The 21,349-nt window shown below is 31.0% G+C and overlaps 1 protein-coding gene across 3 annotated transcripts; it reads right to left on the bottom strand.

The window, feature by feature from the left end:
* Window positions 1–461: 461 nt before the first annotated feature.
* On the bottom strand, window positions 462–19,382 carry LOC132758498 (G2 and S phase-expressed protein 1-like). Of its 3 annotated transcripts, XR_009629582.1 has the most exons (14): window positions 19,141–19,382; window positions 16,665–16,713; window positions 15,960–16,025; window positions 11,494–11,634; window positions 10,846–10,909; window positions 9,530–10,238; window positions 8,879–9,068; window positions 8,247–8,405; window positions 7,714–7,807; window positions 7,092–7,202; window positions 6,353–6,443; window positions 4,835–4,859; window positions 3,410–3,457; window positions 2,871–2,959 (listed from the first exon to the last, which is right to left on the bottom strand). XR_009629582.1 is itself a non-coding variant. In XM_060750176.1 (13 exons), the coding sequence occupies exons 2-13, from the start codon at window positions 16,669–16,671 to the stop codon at window positions 2,825–2,827; spliced, it is 1,815 nt and encodes a 604-aa protein (XP_060606159.1). In that variant the 5' UTR covers window positions 16,672–16,713; window positions 19,141–19,382; the 3' UTR covers window positions 462–2,824. The 3 variants fall into 3 exon arrangements, 2 of the variants coding, with proteins under 2 accessions (XP_060606159.1, XP_060606160.1); XM_060750176.1 differs by lacking the exon at window positions 4,835–4,859 and having other exon boundaries at window positions 462–2,959; XM_060750177.1 differs by lacking the exon at window positions 4,835–4,859 and having other exon boundaries at window positions 462–2,959; window positions 19,277–19,378.
* Window positions 19,383–21,349: the final 1,967 nt, after the last annotated feature.

Below are 21,349 nucleotides of genomic sequence, written 5' to 3'. Positions count from 1 at the left end.
TCATACAATATAATTATTTATTACATGCTTTTCGGTGGTTTATAGAAATATATCAGTGATATAAAATTGGTAATTTCACTGTTTGAAACAATGAAATTACCACTTTGATAATTTCACTGTTTTGAATTTAAGCCCCTTACGTTGTTTCAGTGAAATACCAGCGTGCACCGTACTGGGTACCAACTTAATGACATGACGTCGTAAATGACGTCACGTTGTATTATTATTTGGCGCGCTTTTCATTCAGTATTGGGTTTAATGTCTTTTTAAAACGTTTCTTTGCATGTAATAAAAAGAAAATGTGTTTAGTTTAGTGTAAGATCGAAATATATTTCACCATGTGAACACCAAAAGTTTATATTTCACTCGTGGCTGCGCCACTCGTGAAATATACCTTTTGGTGCTCACTCGGTGAAATATATTCCGATCTTACACTGAACTAAACAAATATCCTCTATATAATCAATTGGTATCAACTCGGATCAACAAAATTATACAGTGACTTGCCACCTCTCAATAGCCAGAGGATTGCATATTATAATTTAATTTTATTCCGGAAGTTTAATAAATTATAATGTGGAACTTACACAATTTAATAGCAGCTCTATATATTACCTATCCAGGCTAAAATAAATAAATTCAGTGTTGAACCTGCAGTAATTTAGCAACAGCTTTATTTATTACATATCCAGGCTAAAACAAAAAACAAATTCAAATTCATTTACTGTTTTACACTCGTATAAAAGCGTGCTATTATAAAAGGAAATTCAAACAGAATGTTATTAACTACATCTTGTGCTTAGCACTTAAAATTTTCTAACATGCTTTGATTATATTATAATCTTAACTGTTTAACATGGCCACTATAATTTAATGAATTTATTGAAGAAATTATGTCATTGATGAGATAATCAATTGTCTAAATCTCTCCGCACATGTATTTCATTTTACAGCTAGACTGACAAAGATAGAGAACATTTTCACAAAATCATAAATATATATTACTTTTTTAATAGTCCTTTACAAGTGCTTATAAAATTACATTTTTTACATCATTTATTATTACATAATCAATGTATTTGTGACAAAATATGTTCTAGCATTTCAATATTAAATACACAAAATACATAAATTATACTAGTAGTACACAAATTCAATGAAAAAAGTTAGCGCACTAAATGAGGAAATAAAGTGAATATTAATAAAGTTGAGAAGAAAATTTATGTTTTAGTAAGAACGAAAATGGGCAAACAACTATTGTATTTACAAATGTAATAAAGGGAAATAACTTGACAAAAAATGTGTTGCAATATTATTATTTTGTTGTTATTTTTGAAGAGATTTACCTGCATGGAACCCACTTTAAGAATAACCAAAGATGCCAAAAAGGCATTGCTATTACAGATAACAGATTGGAAACTAGAAATGTTTCCATAATACACTTATGCCCCCACTTGGTTTGCCTTTCACAGTGGCATATAACATACTTATGCCTGTAACAAGTCTCACAAACCAATGACTGAAGAAACTATTAATTAGGGGAGGATTTAATATGAAGTGTCATGAGTAGAATCAACAATTATCCATCTAGCAGATGGATAGCTTCCTCACATGAAGGAATCCAAATTCCAACATACAGCTGCAAGTGATTTGAAGTCAACAACTTTAACCATTCGGAAATGTACATACCAGGTTATATAAACCAGTTATTAATCAAACAGGGATAACATAAAGTGCATACAGACTGACTCCATCACAGTATTCACCCATCAAAAAGTAAAAATAAAATCCACAGAAACGACATGTCTCTTGTTTTCATCAAACAGGTTTTATTTTTGTTCAAATTTATTATAAGCACTAACTTTGCACAAAAACATGCAAATGTAACATTTCCATAGGAAGTAGAAAATAGCACCTAAAGCATTCAACAAAATAATGTAGCAAATATAGGATAACATACTTAAATATTTTCACTTGGGATGAATTAACAAATTGCATTAAATATAGTACTTATATCATACTCTTTGAAAGAACACATTCCTGTCACAAAATACTGAAATTACCATTTCTTTTGTTTAATATCATTTATAATTTACAAAACTTAGTAACTTGACAAGTTTAAATATCAAGTCAACGCAAGTCTGTGACAAACCATTTATATATTCATTGTGACTAATCTACAGGGAATATTGCACAAGTGTGCTAGTCTGATGGACTGTATCACTCGAGTTGATTGTATAAAGAATGTATTAGGGCAAGTGAGAATAAAACATTATGTACCCGGTGGAAATGATACAATCCAGGTGTACATACTTGTTCAGTTGAAAATGACTATCAAAATGATATAATACAATAAAATAAAATACTTATAGTATGAATAACTTCTCTAGTAATATTTCTTACATTTATCAACATATTACACAAATATTTTTGTCTATACAATTCATTATCATACAAATCAAACACAGTAAACATCCTATCATAGATTTTACTGCAACACAAAAAGCACTGTTCATTCATTGAGTAAAATGTAAAAATACAAAAATTAAATATTTAAATTTACAAGTATCCCTAAATGAATCAATTTCAATTTTTCACAAAATATAATCCATTTTTAATCTTAATCACATTTAAGAAATGTTGATGTTGTTTTGTCCAAAGCATTAGAGGGCTATTTTGAGTTCAAAGTGTATTTATCAAAGTATATATGTTTAATTTAGGGTATACGTTAATTTGATAAGAAAAAGAATGCTATATAAATATAAAACATGCATCATTATCATTTTCCAACTATCATTTTGATACTATCAGCTGATTATTATGTTTATTTACGTAAGTTTTTTGTACACATTATAGCTTGATCTATTAAATCATGAGGTTTCTTCTTCTGTACTGGTGACCACATGGAGGCCTTCTTCTTTGGCATGTTTGGTGTATTTGTAACTAACTGTCTCTTTGGCTGCAACACAAATATTTGAGAATATTTCAGATAAACCATTTCTAATAAAAAAAAACTTTGGTGAATCTCAGCGAAATACATGTACATATATAATTTATATCATTCATTAATTGTTAATTAATGAGGAAGGACACTTTGTTATTCACAAATCAAATAAGAATAACATATGGGGAAAATTTTGTATTTTTGTAACATGGAACATCTTAGTGTTACTAATATCTGATTTTTTTCCCTATAAATACTATCCAGTGTAAAACTGTGTGATCTCAGTGTAATCTTAGCCTATATCATACATTCACTTCAAACAACAAAATAAAACAATACATATGTCAGCATGAAAGGAGTTCTAGAGGCATACTTTCCAGTTATAACTGACCATGTTTTTGTACCTATTACTGTAATTTAAACCAAGCAAAATAAATCAATAGAATATTTAGATTTGATACCCACCCTCATAGCACTTGGTGAAGAATCATCCATCAGGTCCAGACTTCCAATCTGAAAAATTAAATACAAGTTAACACAGATAAACCTGAAGAATCAATACTAGAGCTTTGTCAAAGGAGTGATGAATACCCAAACTATCCCATTGACACAGGATTTTATGATTGTTTATACATTTTTGCAGATAAATTTGAAGCAATAACAAGGAGTATAAGATTTATAGAGCAGCAGACACAAAATTGCCTATCATTTGACTTTCAAAGGTGACACCTGGGCGGCATGGATTCTGCACAATCTCTTGATTGGTTGTCCTATATTTGACCTTCAAGTGTAACAGTGACCTTGAAATTGCACAAAGGTGGCATTGGTTTTGCACATCACCTTGTTTAGGTGAATATTTTAGCAAAGTTGAAAGAAAATCATTGATACACTGGACACTGTGGAAAAAGACGCACTCATCTACCAACACAACAAAGTGATTCCAGTAAAGCTCTTTTCCATATCTATGTGGTGGGTGTCATTTCATGATGAATATGTTAACTTTTTTTGTTATGTTAGTTCTTTTAATAAATTTCTATGAAGATTTGTTTAATACAAGAGTAATAAATAATATCAAATGTACATTTAATCTTCTTTTTTCAAGTAAGAATTTCTTGTAAAAAGAAATAAATAAATAAATATATGATAAAAAGTAGGTGGCCAATTAGAAATTTGTCAAAGTGTAATTTACAAATAAAATGTTTACAAGTATTATATAGATATAACAATAAAGTGACGCATAATACATGTACAAGACTGTCATTGGCTGCTGCAATTGCGCAACCAATCTATTAAGTCATTTCACATCTCAAATTATTTTTCTTTTTTAATATTTTTCTTATAGTAAAACCTCTGCACATAGCATGTAAACCATGACCTTTGACCTAATGTTATCAAACTAAGTGGAAAACAAAATAATTTTTAGCTGACAGATATGCTAACAATTTTTATTAAAAACTCTGTCTTATTGACATATAAGCAATAGGGTGCACATCTACAGATATATAAGCACAGCAGAATAAAGCTCTAATCTTATACATGCTTCAAATATTACAAGATTTCACATACACTTAACTGGCACAGAAAATAGCAGGGCACTCTTGTACCACAAAAGCATAATAATGTTCACGGCAATGGCTTGCTCCTTATGAGGTCTGAACAAACATAACTAAAGATCCTTATATTACTATTCTGAGAAGTTAGCCACTCAGCCATGCCGCTACTTATGGCCTGACTTTATAATAATGGCAAATGTTATGCAGCTTTTGATTCAGCATTGTCAAGGTTTGACATTAATCATGCCAGCTAGTTTCCTATATACACAAGAAGACCAATCCTGCAGCAAGAAGTATATATATATGTATATAAAAGCAAGGTAAGAAGATAATATACCTGATTAATATCTCCTTGTTATAACCTACAGCATGCATAAGATATGTTAATTTATATGTATACAGTATGCACTTATATAACAAGTGAAGACTATACACTTTTTACAAAATAAATGTTAGTTTAAGTTTTAATTCTGACTAGGGGTCTGAAAATTTAATATAAAAACCAAAATTATAAAGAACGTGACATTTGTTTAAGTATTGAAAGGGTTATCTCAATAGCCATAAACAAAATTATATATTTCTTCTTCTTTTTTTTTTACCCTTCAAATCTTAAAATGACACAATATGGTTTAATATTGAAAAGTCATTTTGATAATTTTAATAAGTTTACAAGTATAAAAACACACGCACACAAAGCTATTTTCAAAGTTTGGTCATTTTACTTTAATTTTCAACTAAAAAAAATGGTTGAAACTTCAATTTTTTTTTTTTCACAGAAAATATTTCTGTCACGCACCTTATACTAGTGTAACTGTATTTTTTATTTAAAAAAAATATATTTTTTATCAAAATGATAATCAGGAAGTAATAAGTTTGTTTATAAAGACAATTTATCTTCCACCATTATATCATATACTAGTATTTGGATAAATAAGGATAAAATTAGATTGTATTACTTTATTTACTATAACTCACAAAAATCTATTTTTGTCTACTGGAATTGGACGCTGATAAAGATCGCCTGTTTGTTGGTATAGGTGGTTTACACTGACAAATTATAACAAAAATAAAGCATGTTTATGACAGTGAACATAATTATATTATTATACAGAGGTGAGTTTCAATAAAATATTTATTTAATATTTATTAGTTTTATAAGAGTCTGCATGAGTTTTTTATGTTTATTGAATAAGTTCAGCTAATTCCACTTGGGCCTATCATTGTCAACATCAAGTTCAAAATTCAGATTTTTAAACTTTCAGAATCGTAACATTTTTTAAGTCCTATTTTTTTTATCATATAGACATGAATCTCCATGTAGACCCCTGCCACCCTAAAAACAAAAATATCAACATGTATACTTCTTTTTAACTACCACTACTTTCTGTGGACTTTCAATAATGAGGAAAACGAATTCCACACATTTTAAGTCTAGACGTCACACCTAAAATGTTGATTTTTTTCAAATAGCTTATGTATACAAAATTTTCTTTAGCAAATTGCTTGTTACGGTAACTGACAATAAACATACGTATCTATATATCTAGTTATCAAGCTGCAGAGATATCTAATAAACATTTGAGCCGTGTCATGACAAAACCAACATAATGGGTTTGCAACCAGCATGGATCAAGACCAGCCTGCGCATCCACATAGTCTAATCAGGATCCATGCTGTTCGCTTACCATCCCTATTTGAAGTAGAGAAACTGATAGCAAACAGCATGGATCCTGATCAGACTGCGCGGATGTGCAGGCTGGTTTGGATCCATGCTGGTCGCAAACGCACTATGTTGGTTTTGTCATGGCGCGGCTCATTTTATTTATTAATACAGAAATTGTAGTGTGATTCAAACCTTTATAGCACTACGGGTTCCGACCGATGAGCTTCTAGTAAATGGTGAATCAAGTGATTTCTGTGAAGATGTACTGCTGGTTCTTGACGGGCTGAAAAAATATATAACTCTCTCATCACAAAAACTTTACACATACACTGGTTTTCTTTACTTGTGTCAGTTGTTGTAAATAATTTACATACATCATCACTTCAAAGATTTTTTTTTTTATAATAATATAATTCAACATTATGATATGATTGTATGATATCAAGGATGAAAACAATTAAGTCAAATATGTCTTTCTTGTGATTGAAACCTTTCTTATCAAGTATATGAATACTAAAATACCATTATATAATGCCAAAACATTTATCATTATAATTTTCATTGACATGAGAAAATCTTTTCTGGTCATTATGTTTTATTATATTTTGCTGAAGTGCCAATTTAATAGTTTTTTATTTATCTAGTTGTATACAGTAGGACAATTACTTTAACAAGAAGGTTGTTAGATTGTGTAATAGTATTAACCTATATGATCTGTAAATGACAATTTCTTCAGATAAACAATAGAGGATGAATAACAGTGTTTAAGGTGACCCGTGGCTAGTGTATAATGTGTTTGTCTTTACTTGCAGATCATAGGTTCAAGCCCTATTCAGGGTATTAACATATTCCAATATATGACATCAGTACTGGTTAGTTTCAGGAAGCAGACACTTTTAAGTATGTTTAAACAAAGGATGTAATTACTAACCAAGGTGAAGCAATAGAACCACTGGATCCTACACTTGACTTGGTGGGTGTAGGGAGAAATGACCGCCGTTTCTTCACTAATGACACAGGTGAGTCCATACTGCTTGTACTCCTAAAAAACAACAGTCAATATAACAACATATACTTACTCAAGTATACTAAATCTGATATGAATAATTTCTGCAATACAATCCTACATTAACTTTTTCAGAAGAGTGATATTATTTATTAAAGTCTGTAATGCATAAAGACAGGGAAATAATTTGTCCAAATACTTCAATCACTGTATTCCATGATATAACATACACACTTGTCAGCGACAATACACACACTGTTGTCCATGGAAAAACATACAGACTGTGAGACTGTTGTCCTAGATATAACTTATTTAGTCTATGGCACAGCATACACACTAGTCCTTGGCAAAGATTTAATTCAAGCTTCACCCTGTTAAACATAATAACTTACTTTGAACATAATAACTTACCTTACTTTGAATACTGAACACTGAATACTAATAAATAAGGACTTAACTAGCAAACAACTTGTTAATATAAACTTCAAACAGTACAGTCTGTTGTAAACCTGCCTGCTCTAGAAAGCTAAGTTTAAATACAACATACCCGCTACTTTTATTTGGTGTTGAGAAACTAGATGACAAATTTTTGACAGGGAGAACTTTTTTATCCACCTTGGCTGGTGTGCTCTCTTCAAGAACTGTAAAACATGATTGTTAGAAATGATTACTCCAAACCATTGTATGTTCAATATAAATTAACTGATAGATACATGAAACTCAAACATGTGCTTTAAAAAGGAAACAACTGAAATATAATATCATATAATAGGTTCCAGATATAATTCCTTTCAACAACTTGTATCATTTTGTAAGTTTATCAGCCAGACTAAGTACAGACAGCAGGACAAGGGTAATTTTTCCCTCACAGAAATGGTGAGGACATGAAAACAATCTGATTTTTTTTTATCAATACAGTCTCATTCATACTTCCACTGACAGGAACCATATATTAATTAATACTATAAATATTTTGGCAAAACTACACATTCAGGATGTTACAATTCCTCATACCTAGATCTTTAGAAGCATATATAACAATATCTTAAAACCTATGAAAATGAATATAATTTTTAAAACCTTTTTCAGATTCCTGTGTTTGTGCAGGAACAAAGGCTTTTATTGGTCCATTCTTTTTTGTACTGTCTCCATTTTTTGTCTGTGCAGCACATGGTCTTTGTAGTCTACTTGGTTTCATCAGCTGTAATTTACTTATAGGTGCCCCTCTTCCTTTAGGTCCTACAAATATTCAATTATCCAACTTAAAACCAAACTGATGAGAAGATGTTTCTAGCCTTCAAATGAAAGAGGAAAATATGTTGCATTTTAATTGGGAAAAGGTCTGTGTTATCCTATTGGGAATTTATTTAACCATAAATTAGATTTGGGAAATAGAAGTCTTGACAAATGCAAACTTGAGTTATTGCGAACTTGGAAATATTACTGACATTTTTGAAAAAATAGGAATTTTTAATGTTTGGGAACAAATCCCTTTTAATAGACCCATCTGAAGAATGAGAACAACCTTTAACCATCTAAAGAATGAGAAAAAAAGAGGTTAAGAAAAACAATCTATATATATCAAATTTATGGCTGTTAAGCAAATAAAATTGTTAGGCAGGGGTAACGGACATCAGTTCAACCATTTTCCAAAAACATAACAGTTAGCCACATTAACCGATAGAATTTATGTAAAAACTGTCCATAGTTACCAGGAAATGCTGCTTTCTGAGGTATTTGATTAGATGATTTTCCTGGTATGCTTGTATTTACAGCACTGGAACCATTAATCCCTGCAGGTTGTAGCTTAGATGGTAAAAGACTGCTTGTTTTAGGTCCTGGCAGTCGTGACCTCACCTCTGGTTTGGATATTGAACTCTCTATATTCTCCGCCTTCTTAACCTTGAAACAAATAAAAATATTTTTTATACATCGGGAAATTAAGATGGAAACAAAATAAGTGAGTGCTAAATTCTGTAAGACTCCTCTGATTAGAACAATAAATGTAATGACTTTACAGAGAGAGAGAGCAGCAGCCTAGTGGTTAAGGTGTCTTGTGTCTCAACAAAAGGATCATGGGTTCGAATCCTACTTAGGTCAGAACCATGTTTACTCATATGACACAAAAGTACTGGTAAGTTGAAAGTGATTAAGTTGCAATAACTTGTTCCACAATCAAACTTTAATAAAAACCAATTTTGTAATTTTACATTATTACATCTTATTAGTTTTATTTAAAATGCATTATACAACAAGAGCACCGCTAGGCACCTTTCGGGCATATAAAAAGGATAAATTTGTGATTCATCAAAATGAAGAGGCATTCAAGATGATTGCCTAAAATAACATATTAAAGAACTAACTGGTTTTGGACCCTTTAGTCCAGATGGTTTTGCCACTTTGCTATTGGGTTGCTGTAGTTTTGATAAACTTCTCCTTCCTTTGTCACCCTCCTTAGTCTTTACAGTTAACAAATTTTCATCTGACTTTCCCACAACAGGAAGTGATTTTCTTTTATCAGCAGGAAGAAGATCGTGTGGAGTAACCTCTAAAGTGTATGTCCCAGACCGATTGTGTCGTTTCGCTGGCGATTCACAGCAATCACTTTCAGAACTATTGCTTTTTGACACCTCTTTTGACTCTACCACATCATTTCTTAAAAATGCCTCCAAGCAATTGATACTTCCTTCACTTGCATCTATGTCCATTGCTTGAGGTTTATCACAATTTTCCTTATCCTCGTCGTCTGTGTCAGATGTATGGATTTTCTTAACAGATTTTAACAGTGATCCTACTGTCTCTTTATCAAATATTGCTTGATCTAGTCGTAATTTTTGAGGACATAACAGATTCTGTTTTGGCAAGCTTTTACTTTTCTTCCCACTAGCTGCGGCGGTTATTCTACGTGCCACAACATTAGCTTCTCTACATATCTCTGCAATTTGCCTAGAGTTAAGCGGACTTAGGGGAAGTCTTTCTTTAGTAGCAGAATTAACAACAGTGGAAACACAACGTTCTCGATAACCAACTGGTCCAAAAAATACTTCCTCTTCTTCATCTTCAGGAATACTTCTGTAAAATAGTACAGTCATAAAAACTAATTATCTATCTAACTTTCATATTTCTTATATCAGTTTAGTAATCCCAAATTAAACAAGAATTATCAGATGTACCTTGACTCTTCATTGTTTGATAAACAGATTACAGCTGCAAGTTAAAACAATTTTTAATATAATTTCTTTTTTACTTCCCAAGGGGTACATTTCATATGAAAAGCAATGCAAGAGTTATTTGCCTTGGTCAGTGACTAACAATTATGACCTTAAAGGCTTGTGTAAAGTTTCAATAGAAAACTTTATGTGATTATCAAGATTGAACTTGCACGGGGAAAGTTATTCAAAATCTGTGCCAGAGTTTCAAGTCTAAGATAGTGAAATACAAATATGAATCTTAAAATATGTATGTAAAGTCTGTAGCATTTACACAATGCTGCGTTATTTTCACAATTCCACAAAACTTGGTATACATAGTGTTAACCATATAAGTAAGACAAATATGAAAATATGACAATTCAAAGATACTTTTAATATTCTTCCAAAGCACATAAAAATATTTTTCTGTAGATTTAAATCACAGATTAATATGCAAGAAGAAAGTATACAATAAATGATCAAAGTACCTATCTGAGTTTGTTTCTGGGGTTGCTGGCAGATCAAAATCAAAAGTCTCATCTTCTATAAATTCTGTAAACAAGAGAGTAAAATGTTATACTAGAGAAATAGTAACATGAAAAGCAGTTTGATCTCATTAAAAAATCTGTAATTCTGGTTTACTATTTATATAATATGCATATATCTCTTTCATTAACTGACATCTTATATTTCAGGCAAGACTGAGGTTTAATATGGCAACTGTTATAAAATGGAATGGTTTTGTTCATTTTTATGTTGATTTAAAGTCAAATAGACACCATAATGCTAGTATGGCAACTTACCAGCTGTACTGGTAGAGGAAGATCTCAGGTGCCCGTCAGAGCTTGATTTCAGACCTGAGTGTGTACCAGAGTAGAAATAACGAAGGTCCATAAGCTACAAGTAGCTGGATAGCTTTCTCACAGCCAAGTAGGGTGCATATCTTTACAATATTGTTAACTGAACTACTCTATTTCTCTACTTAGATTCCATAGTTTATTACTTAACATAGTCTCTCATTATTGCTCAAATAAAGAAGTGGTAAAATCTATTAAAGAACAGAAAATGTTATTTCTCTAATCATTAAAGAAACCCTGGTTATGACAATTTTTTTTAGTCAATAATAAACAACATACTGAGCGGTGACATCTGATCTGACGTGTTTGATCTTGTTGATATGTCAAGCAGTAAATTCTCCGACCCTTTTAATGGGCTGCTGACCTTCGGAATGTTCTCTAGTGTATCAAACGGGTCATCTCGCAAAATTGAGATAGAATCTACAATACAAAAATCACAGTAACATATCTTAACATTAACCCTTTAAAATAGCTTAGATAGCTAAGTGTTAAAAGAAATTTTTTTCACAGGGATCCGAGTTGTGAGTGGACCAGTCACCATAATCTAACTTGTATGGGGAAGTCAAAGACTGGGACCGCAAAGCGGTTTAGCTGGCCCGGCTATAGACTACATGTGTATATTTAAAAGAAAATCAAATAAAAAACAATAAAAGAATAATATAAATTTCTATACCTATCAATGAATTTTCAGTGTCAATTCTAGTAGGGCGCCGCCATTTTTAATGTAACTTAATCAATGTGGCCATACCATGTGACTTTTCGGGTACGGAACACGCCGATTTTTCACCCGATTCAGGTATGCTTTTTATTCATAACTTATTTATTACTCAACCGATTTTGATCAGATAAGGCGCAGAGTACCCGTAATTATATCAGCTATCCACGGTATATCAAAATTCTGAAAACCCCTGAATGGTTTTTGAGAACATTCGAGTACAGTTTTCTTTTCATAGCCTGGGCCGAGGGGAACGGTACACACTCATTTGTCATAACAAGCAATTTCTAGCAAGTCATATGTTTTTTGACACTATTTAATAGAAAAATACATGTTAAATCTGATATATTAACTATGTCCAATGTATCGAGTGAACGCAGTGATGATTTAGCATATTTTCATAAAGTTATGTTGAAATGGTACGGAACACACTGTTATTTCAAAAGATACGGTACACACACAATTTCTGTCTATGTAATAATTCTAAAATAAAATATATTAAAATTTAATTTCATTTATAATGTGAGTGATTTTTTTCACAGTTATACATTTTATTAATTTAAACGAGAACCCAGGGACCTGTTTTGCAATGTATCATAGTGCTTACTTTTAATGTTTATATGTATTTGTGCACTATATTTCAAGAGATCACGCTTAACATTTACAACCTCCATGTAATTGTCCTACATGTATTTAAAATCACCTAGGGTATGTTAAACACTTCGACCTTCAAAGAATCAGGTAGTTGCGCTCTATAGAAAAAAATGTTGTTATATAATGCTCTGTTTATTGTTCTTTATTGTTGTTTTTTTTATTTCTTTTAGTTTAAGTGATATGTCTTTTTGCTTCATCCTGAAAATTAAACAAGGACATGACCTAAATCGCTGGAAAGTATCATTATACTTGATAACAATTTACATATATTTATTTTTTGTTAATAATAAGCAAGTCATTAGGTACAATTTTGCAATATCATAGTCATGTTTAATTAAATCAAATCATAGAAGGCGCTGAATTTGTTTGGGTCTCAGAATGTCAGAAAGGTGAAGGCTGTGAGATTGTAAACCAATTTGTTTTTGTATAGTGCCACCAATGTTGTTTCTATTGTCATAACTGTAGTAAATTGGCTAGAAGGCTTATTGCAACACTGATATGTAATTCATTGTTTATTTGGCTTAAACAATTAAAAAAAAAAAAAAAACAACAAAAAACAGGAGTTGCCTTAACTTGGATTTGAACTCAGGACATCTCTCTTCATAAACGAGCATGTAACCCCTCGACCACGGGGAAGTTATAAGATAACAGCCTTGTAACAGTTTGTAACCCTTATTAATTTCGTTTGACACTGATGTAAATAATCATGGAGCTTAATATTACATGTATGTCTGTAAAGAATTACACAATATTTGAAATCTTTGACCAATCGGAACTACCTTTTCTTTTCCCGAGAAGGCTTGAAAATTAATGCTCCCGTCATTTGACAATCTTTACACAGTGATCGCCCCTTATTTTTTAAGTAACCGCTTCCAGGGGTTCGGACTACTTTCTTATTTTGCAAATAAACATATCAGAGCCTGAAATTTCGCTACCATTATTTGTTTGGTCTGACGACCCAAACAAATAAAAATGTAGTCGCCATTGCTTAATTTTTTAATGTTCATAGGCACGAAGCTTTAAAAATAACTTTTAATTCATGTAATTAGGTCATTTTTGGTTAGGTTTCACGGCTCATAAAACTGACATTATCATGTGGCGACTTTCGTGTTTTACAAGTGCCCCTTTGGGTTTAAATAAAGGAAAGAACGGGCACCTGAGTAAAACGACCGACATTCTGTACGGTAGTAAGAAAACTTTCTCACATAAAAAATCGAAACATCGAAGTCACTTGTGGTCTCGTACCTACTTCATGTAGTATATAAAACAGAACGCAGCCTCCAAAATCCATAGCATTTGATTGACAAAATGGGTATTATTAAAATATCATTTTATTTTTAACGCAAACACGCAAGCACACATATCCATGAACTCAAGTGTTAAATGCATCTTGAAATGAAAATCCAAGATAGGCATATTTTTACCAAATTTCCTAACATGTATACCTTACATGTATATGTAACAAGGTTACCTTGTATAAACTACGTTACGTTATATAACAGGCCTTGTTCCCATATGGGTTCTTCAAATTATTAATTTTGATTGCACGTGTAGCTGCGAAATATATTTGTCCATATGTAAATAATTTGATAATAATTAAGATACATGCAGTTAGATTGGGACCCTGGCAGATGATTCATACCAAATATCATGTGGCCGAAAAAACTTTATAAACTTTCCGTGATTTAAAAAAATCCACTTACATCAAAACCCGCGTTTTTTCTCCAAATTAAACAACATTTTGCAAGGAACATATATTTCCAACTTACTCCTAACTTCTTGTTTGTTTATATATTCATACTACGTTTAGACAGTCATTTATATATTCGAACAAACAAATTATATAAAATAATAATCGCACATAACAGATGTCCATGAATTTCATAATTCGTTTTATAATCCAAAAGAATATACCTAATTGTTTCAAATGAAAATCAAAACAAAATTTTGAATGCCTTCCGTATCCCTCCCTAAAATTTTAACATTTTATAGCCAAAAATTAATTGCTCAACATATAAAATCGAATTTTGCGCAGCGTACTCTCAAAATGTTCTTTTATTTTTTTCAATAATCCTGTTTACATCAAACTGTAGGCATAATGATACTTTGCAAAACAGGTCCCAGGGTTCTCGTTTAAATTAATAAAATGTATAACTATGAAAAAAATCATTCACTTTATAATTGAAATTATTTTTTATATACATTTTATTTTAGAATTGTTTCAAAGACAGAAATTGTGTGTGTACCGTATCTTTTGAAATAACAGTGTGTTCCGTATCATTTCAACATAACTTTATGAAAATATGCTAAAACATCACTGCATTCACTCGATACATTGGACATAGTAAATATATCAGATTTAACATGTATTTTTCTATGAAATAGTGTCAAAAAACATATGACCTGCTAGTAATCGCATGTTATGCCAAATGAGTGTGTACCGTTCCCCTCGGCCAAGGCTATGAAAAGAAAACTGTACTCGAATGTTCTCAAAAACCATTCAGGGGTTTTCAGAATTTTGATATACTGTGGATAACTTATATAATTACGGGTACTCTGCGCCTTATCTGATCAAAATCGGTTGAGTAATAAATAAGTTATGAAGAAAAAACATACCTGAATCGGGTGAAAAATCGGCGTGTTCCGTACCCGAAAAGTCACGTGGTATGGCCACATTGTTAATGATAATAGGCGGGGTAATCTTATGACGAACAATCGCAACTTTTCAGATAAATAATAATATCAGACTTCCCGAAATATGTCGGACCGACGGACATGTGTGATAAATTTTGATTAGGTCTCCGGATTGTCCAACTTTTATTCAAGTTGCACATATACAAAATGGCGTGACTAAAGGTGCCAAGTTTTCCTTTGATTTTGTTTAATTTCATTCAGTCTGACAGATTTCATGGTATGTCATACCAAATGTCTGACATATTTTTTTAACTTTCGGAAGTCTGTTATAATCGTCGAGTATTCCGCAAACTCCTCACAGTGATTACCTCCCTTTGCAGATTGTAATCTCTCTACTGATAAGGGGAGATCACTGACAGAAGCGGTTCATCAAATACTGAATGACACCTTAATAACGGGAGAATGAATGATTTTTATCACCAACTTCCCCGTTCATAGGCTAAACTCAGCCGCTTTGCCTAATTTAATGTTATATATCTTTTAAACTCAGGAAAGAAGTAAGCTCTTACTAGCAAGAAAATATAACTTATCACCACAGCTCTTTTGAAAAAAAAATAACACATTTCACTTAATTCTAATGTGTTTGCATAGGATTACACTGAATCTTCCAGATACATTTTTCAACAAATATTTTTAAATATATTTTTCAACAAATATATTTTTTAACATTTAGTATTCATACCTGTTGATGTGACAGGGGAGTTTTCAACAGGTGTACTAAAATCAACCAGTATACCTTCCTCACAACCTGGCAAATATAGAAAATACTAAATGATAATAAGAAACCACTGTACAGCTACAGAATAAAGGCACATTCATTCTCACAAATATCAAAATTAAATATTTTCTGTATATGTTTTACATTTTTTTTTCAGTGTTAAGAATACTCTGAACATTTACTTTAGTGTTCTGAACTGACGTCAACATGTTACCAATGTAAAACTGACAAACTTTACAGAACTGAATATGTAACTAAGACAGAAATTTAAGGTAGGTAACAAGTATTGAAATTTGTAAATGAGAAATATGTCAATTTTTTACCATTTTAGACCTGAAATAATTTGTAAATATTTCATTACAATAATTTTTGTAATAATTTTGAAATAATTAATATTAGATAATTTGATTATTGGGAATAAATGGGACTTTAAGAGTATTTTCTTCCAAACAAAATTTATTCAATTAATTCAAATGAATGCTAGTTATACGACAGTTCCTAAGAAGTCGCTAAGTTTTTGCTTAAGGATAAGAATAAATATATATATGTAATGATTCCATGGAATTAATGTACGTAACATTATTACAATAGAAAGGTCAATCATAATTATGTAAATTTAAAAATATATAAAAATCAAGTTATCACCATAAAATGAACATACAATATTACCTGACATGATCTCTTCTTATATACAGCACAATATATGGAAGCTAAAAATCTGAAGAAAGAAAAGGCATTTTCAGTAGCAAGAAAACTATACTGCATACATTATCCTAAATACAGACAAGACTGCTTATCATGATGCCCCTTCCAAAAACAGTTAAAGTAAAAGCAAAATTTATATTTGTTTACACACCTGGTGTATTATCAAAAAATTCATTCAAAATATTTCTTCTGTTATGAATACCCATTAAAATGCTTCCAAATAACAGCTGTCTATTTGGTACATCAAAACAAAATTGAAGTGGTTGGAATTTTAGTAATCAGGCTTAACACTTAATAGGTAGATTTTTCTAAAAAAATAACAAAAGTGGTTTATTCCTGCCACAACTTTTGTAATTAAAGGTGTGTTTAAACTTGGGTCTGTTAACTAGGCATTATCCACATTACATGATACATATTCAAGAAAAGATTTTTGATTGCCTACATTTTTGTAAGAAATACTTCCCTTTTTCATGTTTCAAAAAATCACAATGTCAAATTCTCTATCATATTTGAAAGTAACTGGTGCAGTAGATTGAAGAAAAAAAGTTGGAGTTCTGGAGTTCACATTTGGACTAGTGCTAAAAAAATGAACGGCAAGTTGCATACCTTTACTAAATATATATGTATTTAATTTTTTTTAATGAAAAAATGTTATCACAATCACATATATAATATTTCAATGCATATAACTTGAAAAAACACTGTCAGTTTAGAGTGTTTAGGAAAAGTTGGTGATATAAGAGGGGGTAGGGTGTAGTGACTAAGGGTGTAACAATATGCTCACCTAACGATAAGATACGCATTGCGGTACAGGGTCCATGATACGATATGTATCACGATATGGATTGACTAAAGAAAATTGTCTGTAATCCTTTAACAGATGTATTATGCAAAATTAATTTAAGGCTGTGATGTAACAACATTATTGTTATTTCCACATTATTTCGTAACTATCAAGTGTTTATCAAATGAGTCATTTGCATTAAATGATGCAGTATGGCTTGAAATCAAGTGAATGACCTGGTCAACATATTTTCTATTGACATTTTGATTGTTAAATAAAAGGTTCAAAGCTTTAAAGGGACTCCACTGAGGTTTAAAATCCTTAAACATAACATTTAAATTTCCTACATAAATGAGCTGGGGCAGAAATATATGCAAAGATAGTTAAGAAATATACTTTGAAATAAATTGAAAATCGTAATTTTATGTTTTTCTTAGCCCGATTTGAGTGAAAAGCGTTTAAACGCTTTTCATTTTGGGTCATTTTTTACAATTTGAATAATTATTCTGGAAAAACGAAGTGGGCAAATGATCTGAAATTTTGCACAAAGATTAGTGGTCTAAACCTACATCAAATGGTACATTTATCTGGAAAATATTTTCAGTCTCATCATGTCAAAAAACCTCAGTGGAGTCCCTTTAATATTTTTTTGAAACTATAAGAATTAAAATATCTACAATAAAACATATCATTCAAATAGATGCACAGGTAATAGAAATATCACATTTTTATTGAAAATTTCATATGTAAGGTGAATGCTATTTTGGATAAATTTCTAGAGTTTTATAGTAAAATTTAAAATGTTCATCTGAGTTTTAGTAACACAATTTGCCTAGACCATGTGTCATAATGAGAATATTAAGCTGAACACAAAAATAATTTTACTATACTCACTTATTATACATTCATATTATTTACAAACATTAAATATATCCCTTGACAGTACGGACAGTATGGAAAATATCCAACAAAATAGTGTTGCCATAACTCTACACAGCTACACATCTTTTGACAATATTTTGGATTCAGCAAAGTGGGTTTTATTTGCAGAAAAGTGTTAAGATATCGTATTATTATTTAATTATGAATTTCAGCTGGCAAAAAAGTGTTTCCAAATAGGCCGTTTCAGCTGATGGTCAGTTCTTACAGAAATAACAATATGTTGGAAAAATAAATTCAGGACATTGAAGTAGCAGTCAAAGAAGACATTTTCCCAATAATTTTTTCACCTGAAATCAAAAAAGCGTCCATACTTCGGACTTAAAACCCATTGAAGCGGATTTAAATTCATCTTCTGCAAATTTATACTTAAATAATTACTCCCCTTGAAAATGGTATAAAATGCTGTACCGTCCCGTACCCAACGGGTGATTTGTCATACCAAGAACCGTACCGAGTCAAAACGGTACGATATACTGCAAGTACCGTATACTATACTGTTACACCCTTAGTAGTGTCCAAACAATGGGCCAAACTGAAACACCTGCAAAAAAATTATGGACTGTCCATAAATATCAAGAAATCCCCCATATTTGTACTACATAGAAGATGCTGAAAAAATAAATACATAGGGGTCTGTTGATGAGCATATCACCTCAAAATGACGTTACCTTATTTAATTTTAAAAGCAGTATGTTTGTATATATTTGTGAATACCCGAATAGTGTCTCTCTCCTATGACAGGCACGCGAAAACTTGTGACATTTCTAAAAGCTTCTAACAAATGATCTAACAGCAACGTAACTGGCATATACACTTCAAAGGATAATGACAAAAGAATAAATTCATTTACTATGACTGACAACTTGAATTTTAGACCAGAATCGTCGAAAATATTATATTATTTTTTGTATTTCCCTCTGCATTTTAAGTACAAGAAAGCTCGACTTTGATTGGTCGGAAAGTCAGACTGGTAGCAAGCCGTTTGTTTATTGCAGTGATATATTAATGAACAATAAAGACAAATAAGAGGCGTAATGCGGTAACTAAGCTTAATGCGCAAAATGTAGCATTTTACAGTTTGATTTTTATGATATCTTACCTATTTGTTCCTCTCTCATTATGACCATTATTTTCCCTTCTATATATATTTTTTTTGTATTGTAACATCTTTCATCAGTGGCATCACTTCTGAACATATATCACAATCAGCAAAACTTGACCACCAACAAGGAACCCAGTAGGACACCAAACAGAAACAGGACAAGGCACAAGGGCTTAATAAGAACGAGACTTAAATAAAAAAAACATAAAAATAAATAATAAATACAATAAAAGGGTAGTTTATCTAACGGTTGCCACGGGAATCTCATGGACAGCAGTGTGGGGTGCAGGGGCGGAAGGTGGTGGGGGTGTCAACGTAGAGCTACAATGTATAAGAACTGGCCTGGATTAAGACAAATAACGACCTTGATGACTGCTCGTCCCAACTGACGTGCTTGTCAAGGGTAACATACCTTTACATCTATATATAAAACAAAACAAAAACGATAAAGGTACGTCCATTATATGACCCTGAAATGCAGTTATTTTCATTTTTCAAAAGCTTTTTTTATTTTTGATGTACTTTTATAGTTTCCAAAATGTTACTCATTGGCAAATTACTTGAACCATCTTTTTCTCCCTGTTGCCTCTCAGCAATTAGTACAGTTTAAGTGCATCAGTCAAGATACTACATTGTTTACATTTTGCTGTTATTTCCTGACAAATAACTTCAAATTTAGGTCTATTTTCTTCAGGTACATGTAACAAGTATCTAGCATGCTCTAAATCTATCATTTATACGTTATAAAACTCATGGTTGTCTTTTCCAATAAAGTAACAATTTATTCGTTTTTGAGGAATGTGCCTATAAAGAGCAAACATGCATTCATTAACTTTAAAAGAGAAGACATACATACACACTCAAACTAGGGTGAGGTGCAAATTATGGTTTAAAAGCATATAAGCAACTAGTATCAACTTAAAAAAATACAAAAATAGGTAACCATAAATTAAATGCAATAGTTTAAAAAGTAACATTACACTTTTGGAGCACAAAGCAACTGACAGTTTTTTTACATTAATAATAATAATAATAATAATAATAATAATAATAATAATAATAACAATAATAATAATAATAATAATAATAATAATTACAATAAAATAAAATCTTTATTTATTGAAGGTAACATAAAAAGTTTACACATTTATACTTATTTTCAGTACGGTCGTCTGATTTCACAATAACACAGTATAAAAAAAAATGTAGATCAATACAAAATTTAAAATCTTTTTGTACCAAAAAGAAATATGAATACATTCTTGGGTGTAAAGGTTAGATATTTGCATTCATTCAGCCATCTGACACTCATGTTAATCCTAGATAATCTCGTAATAATTGAAAAGAAAATGAAGGTATCAACATTTACAACAGTTACAATATAAAGTGGTAAATTTTCATCATGTATCTAACTGTAAACTTAAAAAAAAAAATTTTTACAGCTGTTTTTGAAAAAATTGATTTTTATAAATCGAACGTATCGGCCTATTAAGTATAATTCTGGTAGCTCTTTTTCCATTGAATTTACTTTTAATATTGATGTATGAGTTTGTGTCTTTTCCCCAAACTAAGTACAGGAAGGATGTATACATGTACGTGTTGTTGTTTGAGAATGCTTCTTTACAGTAGAGCTACACTAAAGGTATCTTTATCTTTTTTGTAAAAACTTGCAATTTATAAGAATACTTGAAAAAAGATACAACAATACAATTATTTTGTATTTAAGTATCTAAAACTACATTATACTGCTTCAAAATCGTTATCGATTACACTAAGCAGGAGCGTTGTCTGGAAATAGCTGTTAAAGTGCAAATTTATAAA

Source organism: Ruditapes philippinarum, unplaced genomic scaffold (genome assembly GCF_026571515.1).
Source record: "Ruditapes philippinarum isolate M1 unplaced genomic scaffold, ASM2657151v2 ctg2239_1_1_1_1, whole genome shotgun sequence".
Classification (NCBI taxonomy): domain Eukaryota; kingdom Metazoa; phylum Mollusca; class Bivalvia; order Venerida; family Veneridae; genus Ruditapes; species Ruditapes philippinarum.
Note: the sequence above shows the minus strand (reverse complement) of the source record. Positions and strands in the feature narration are given on the sequence as shown.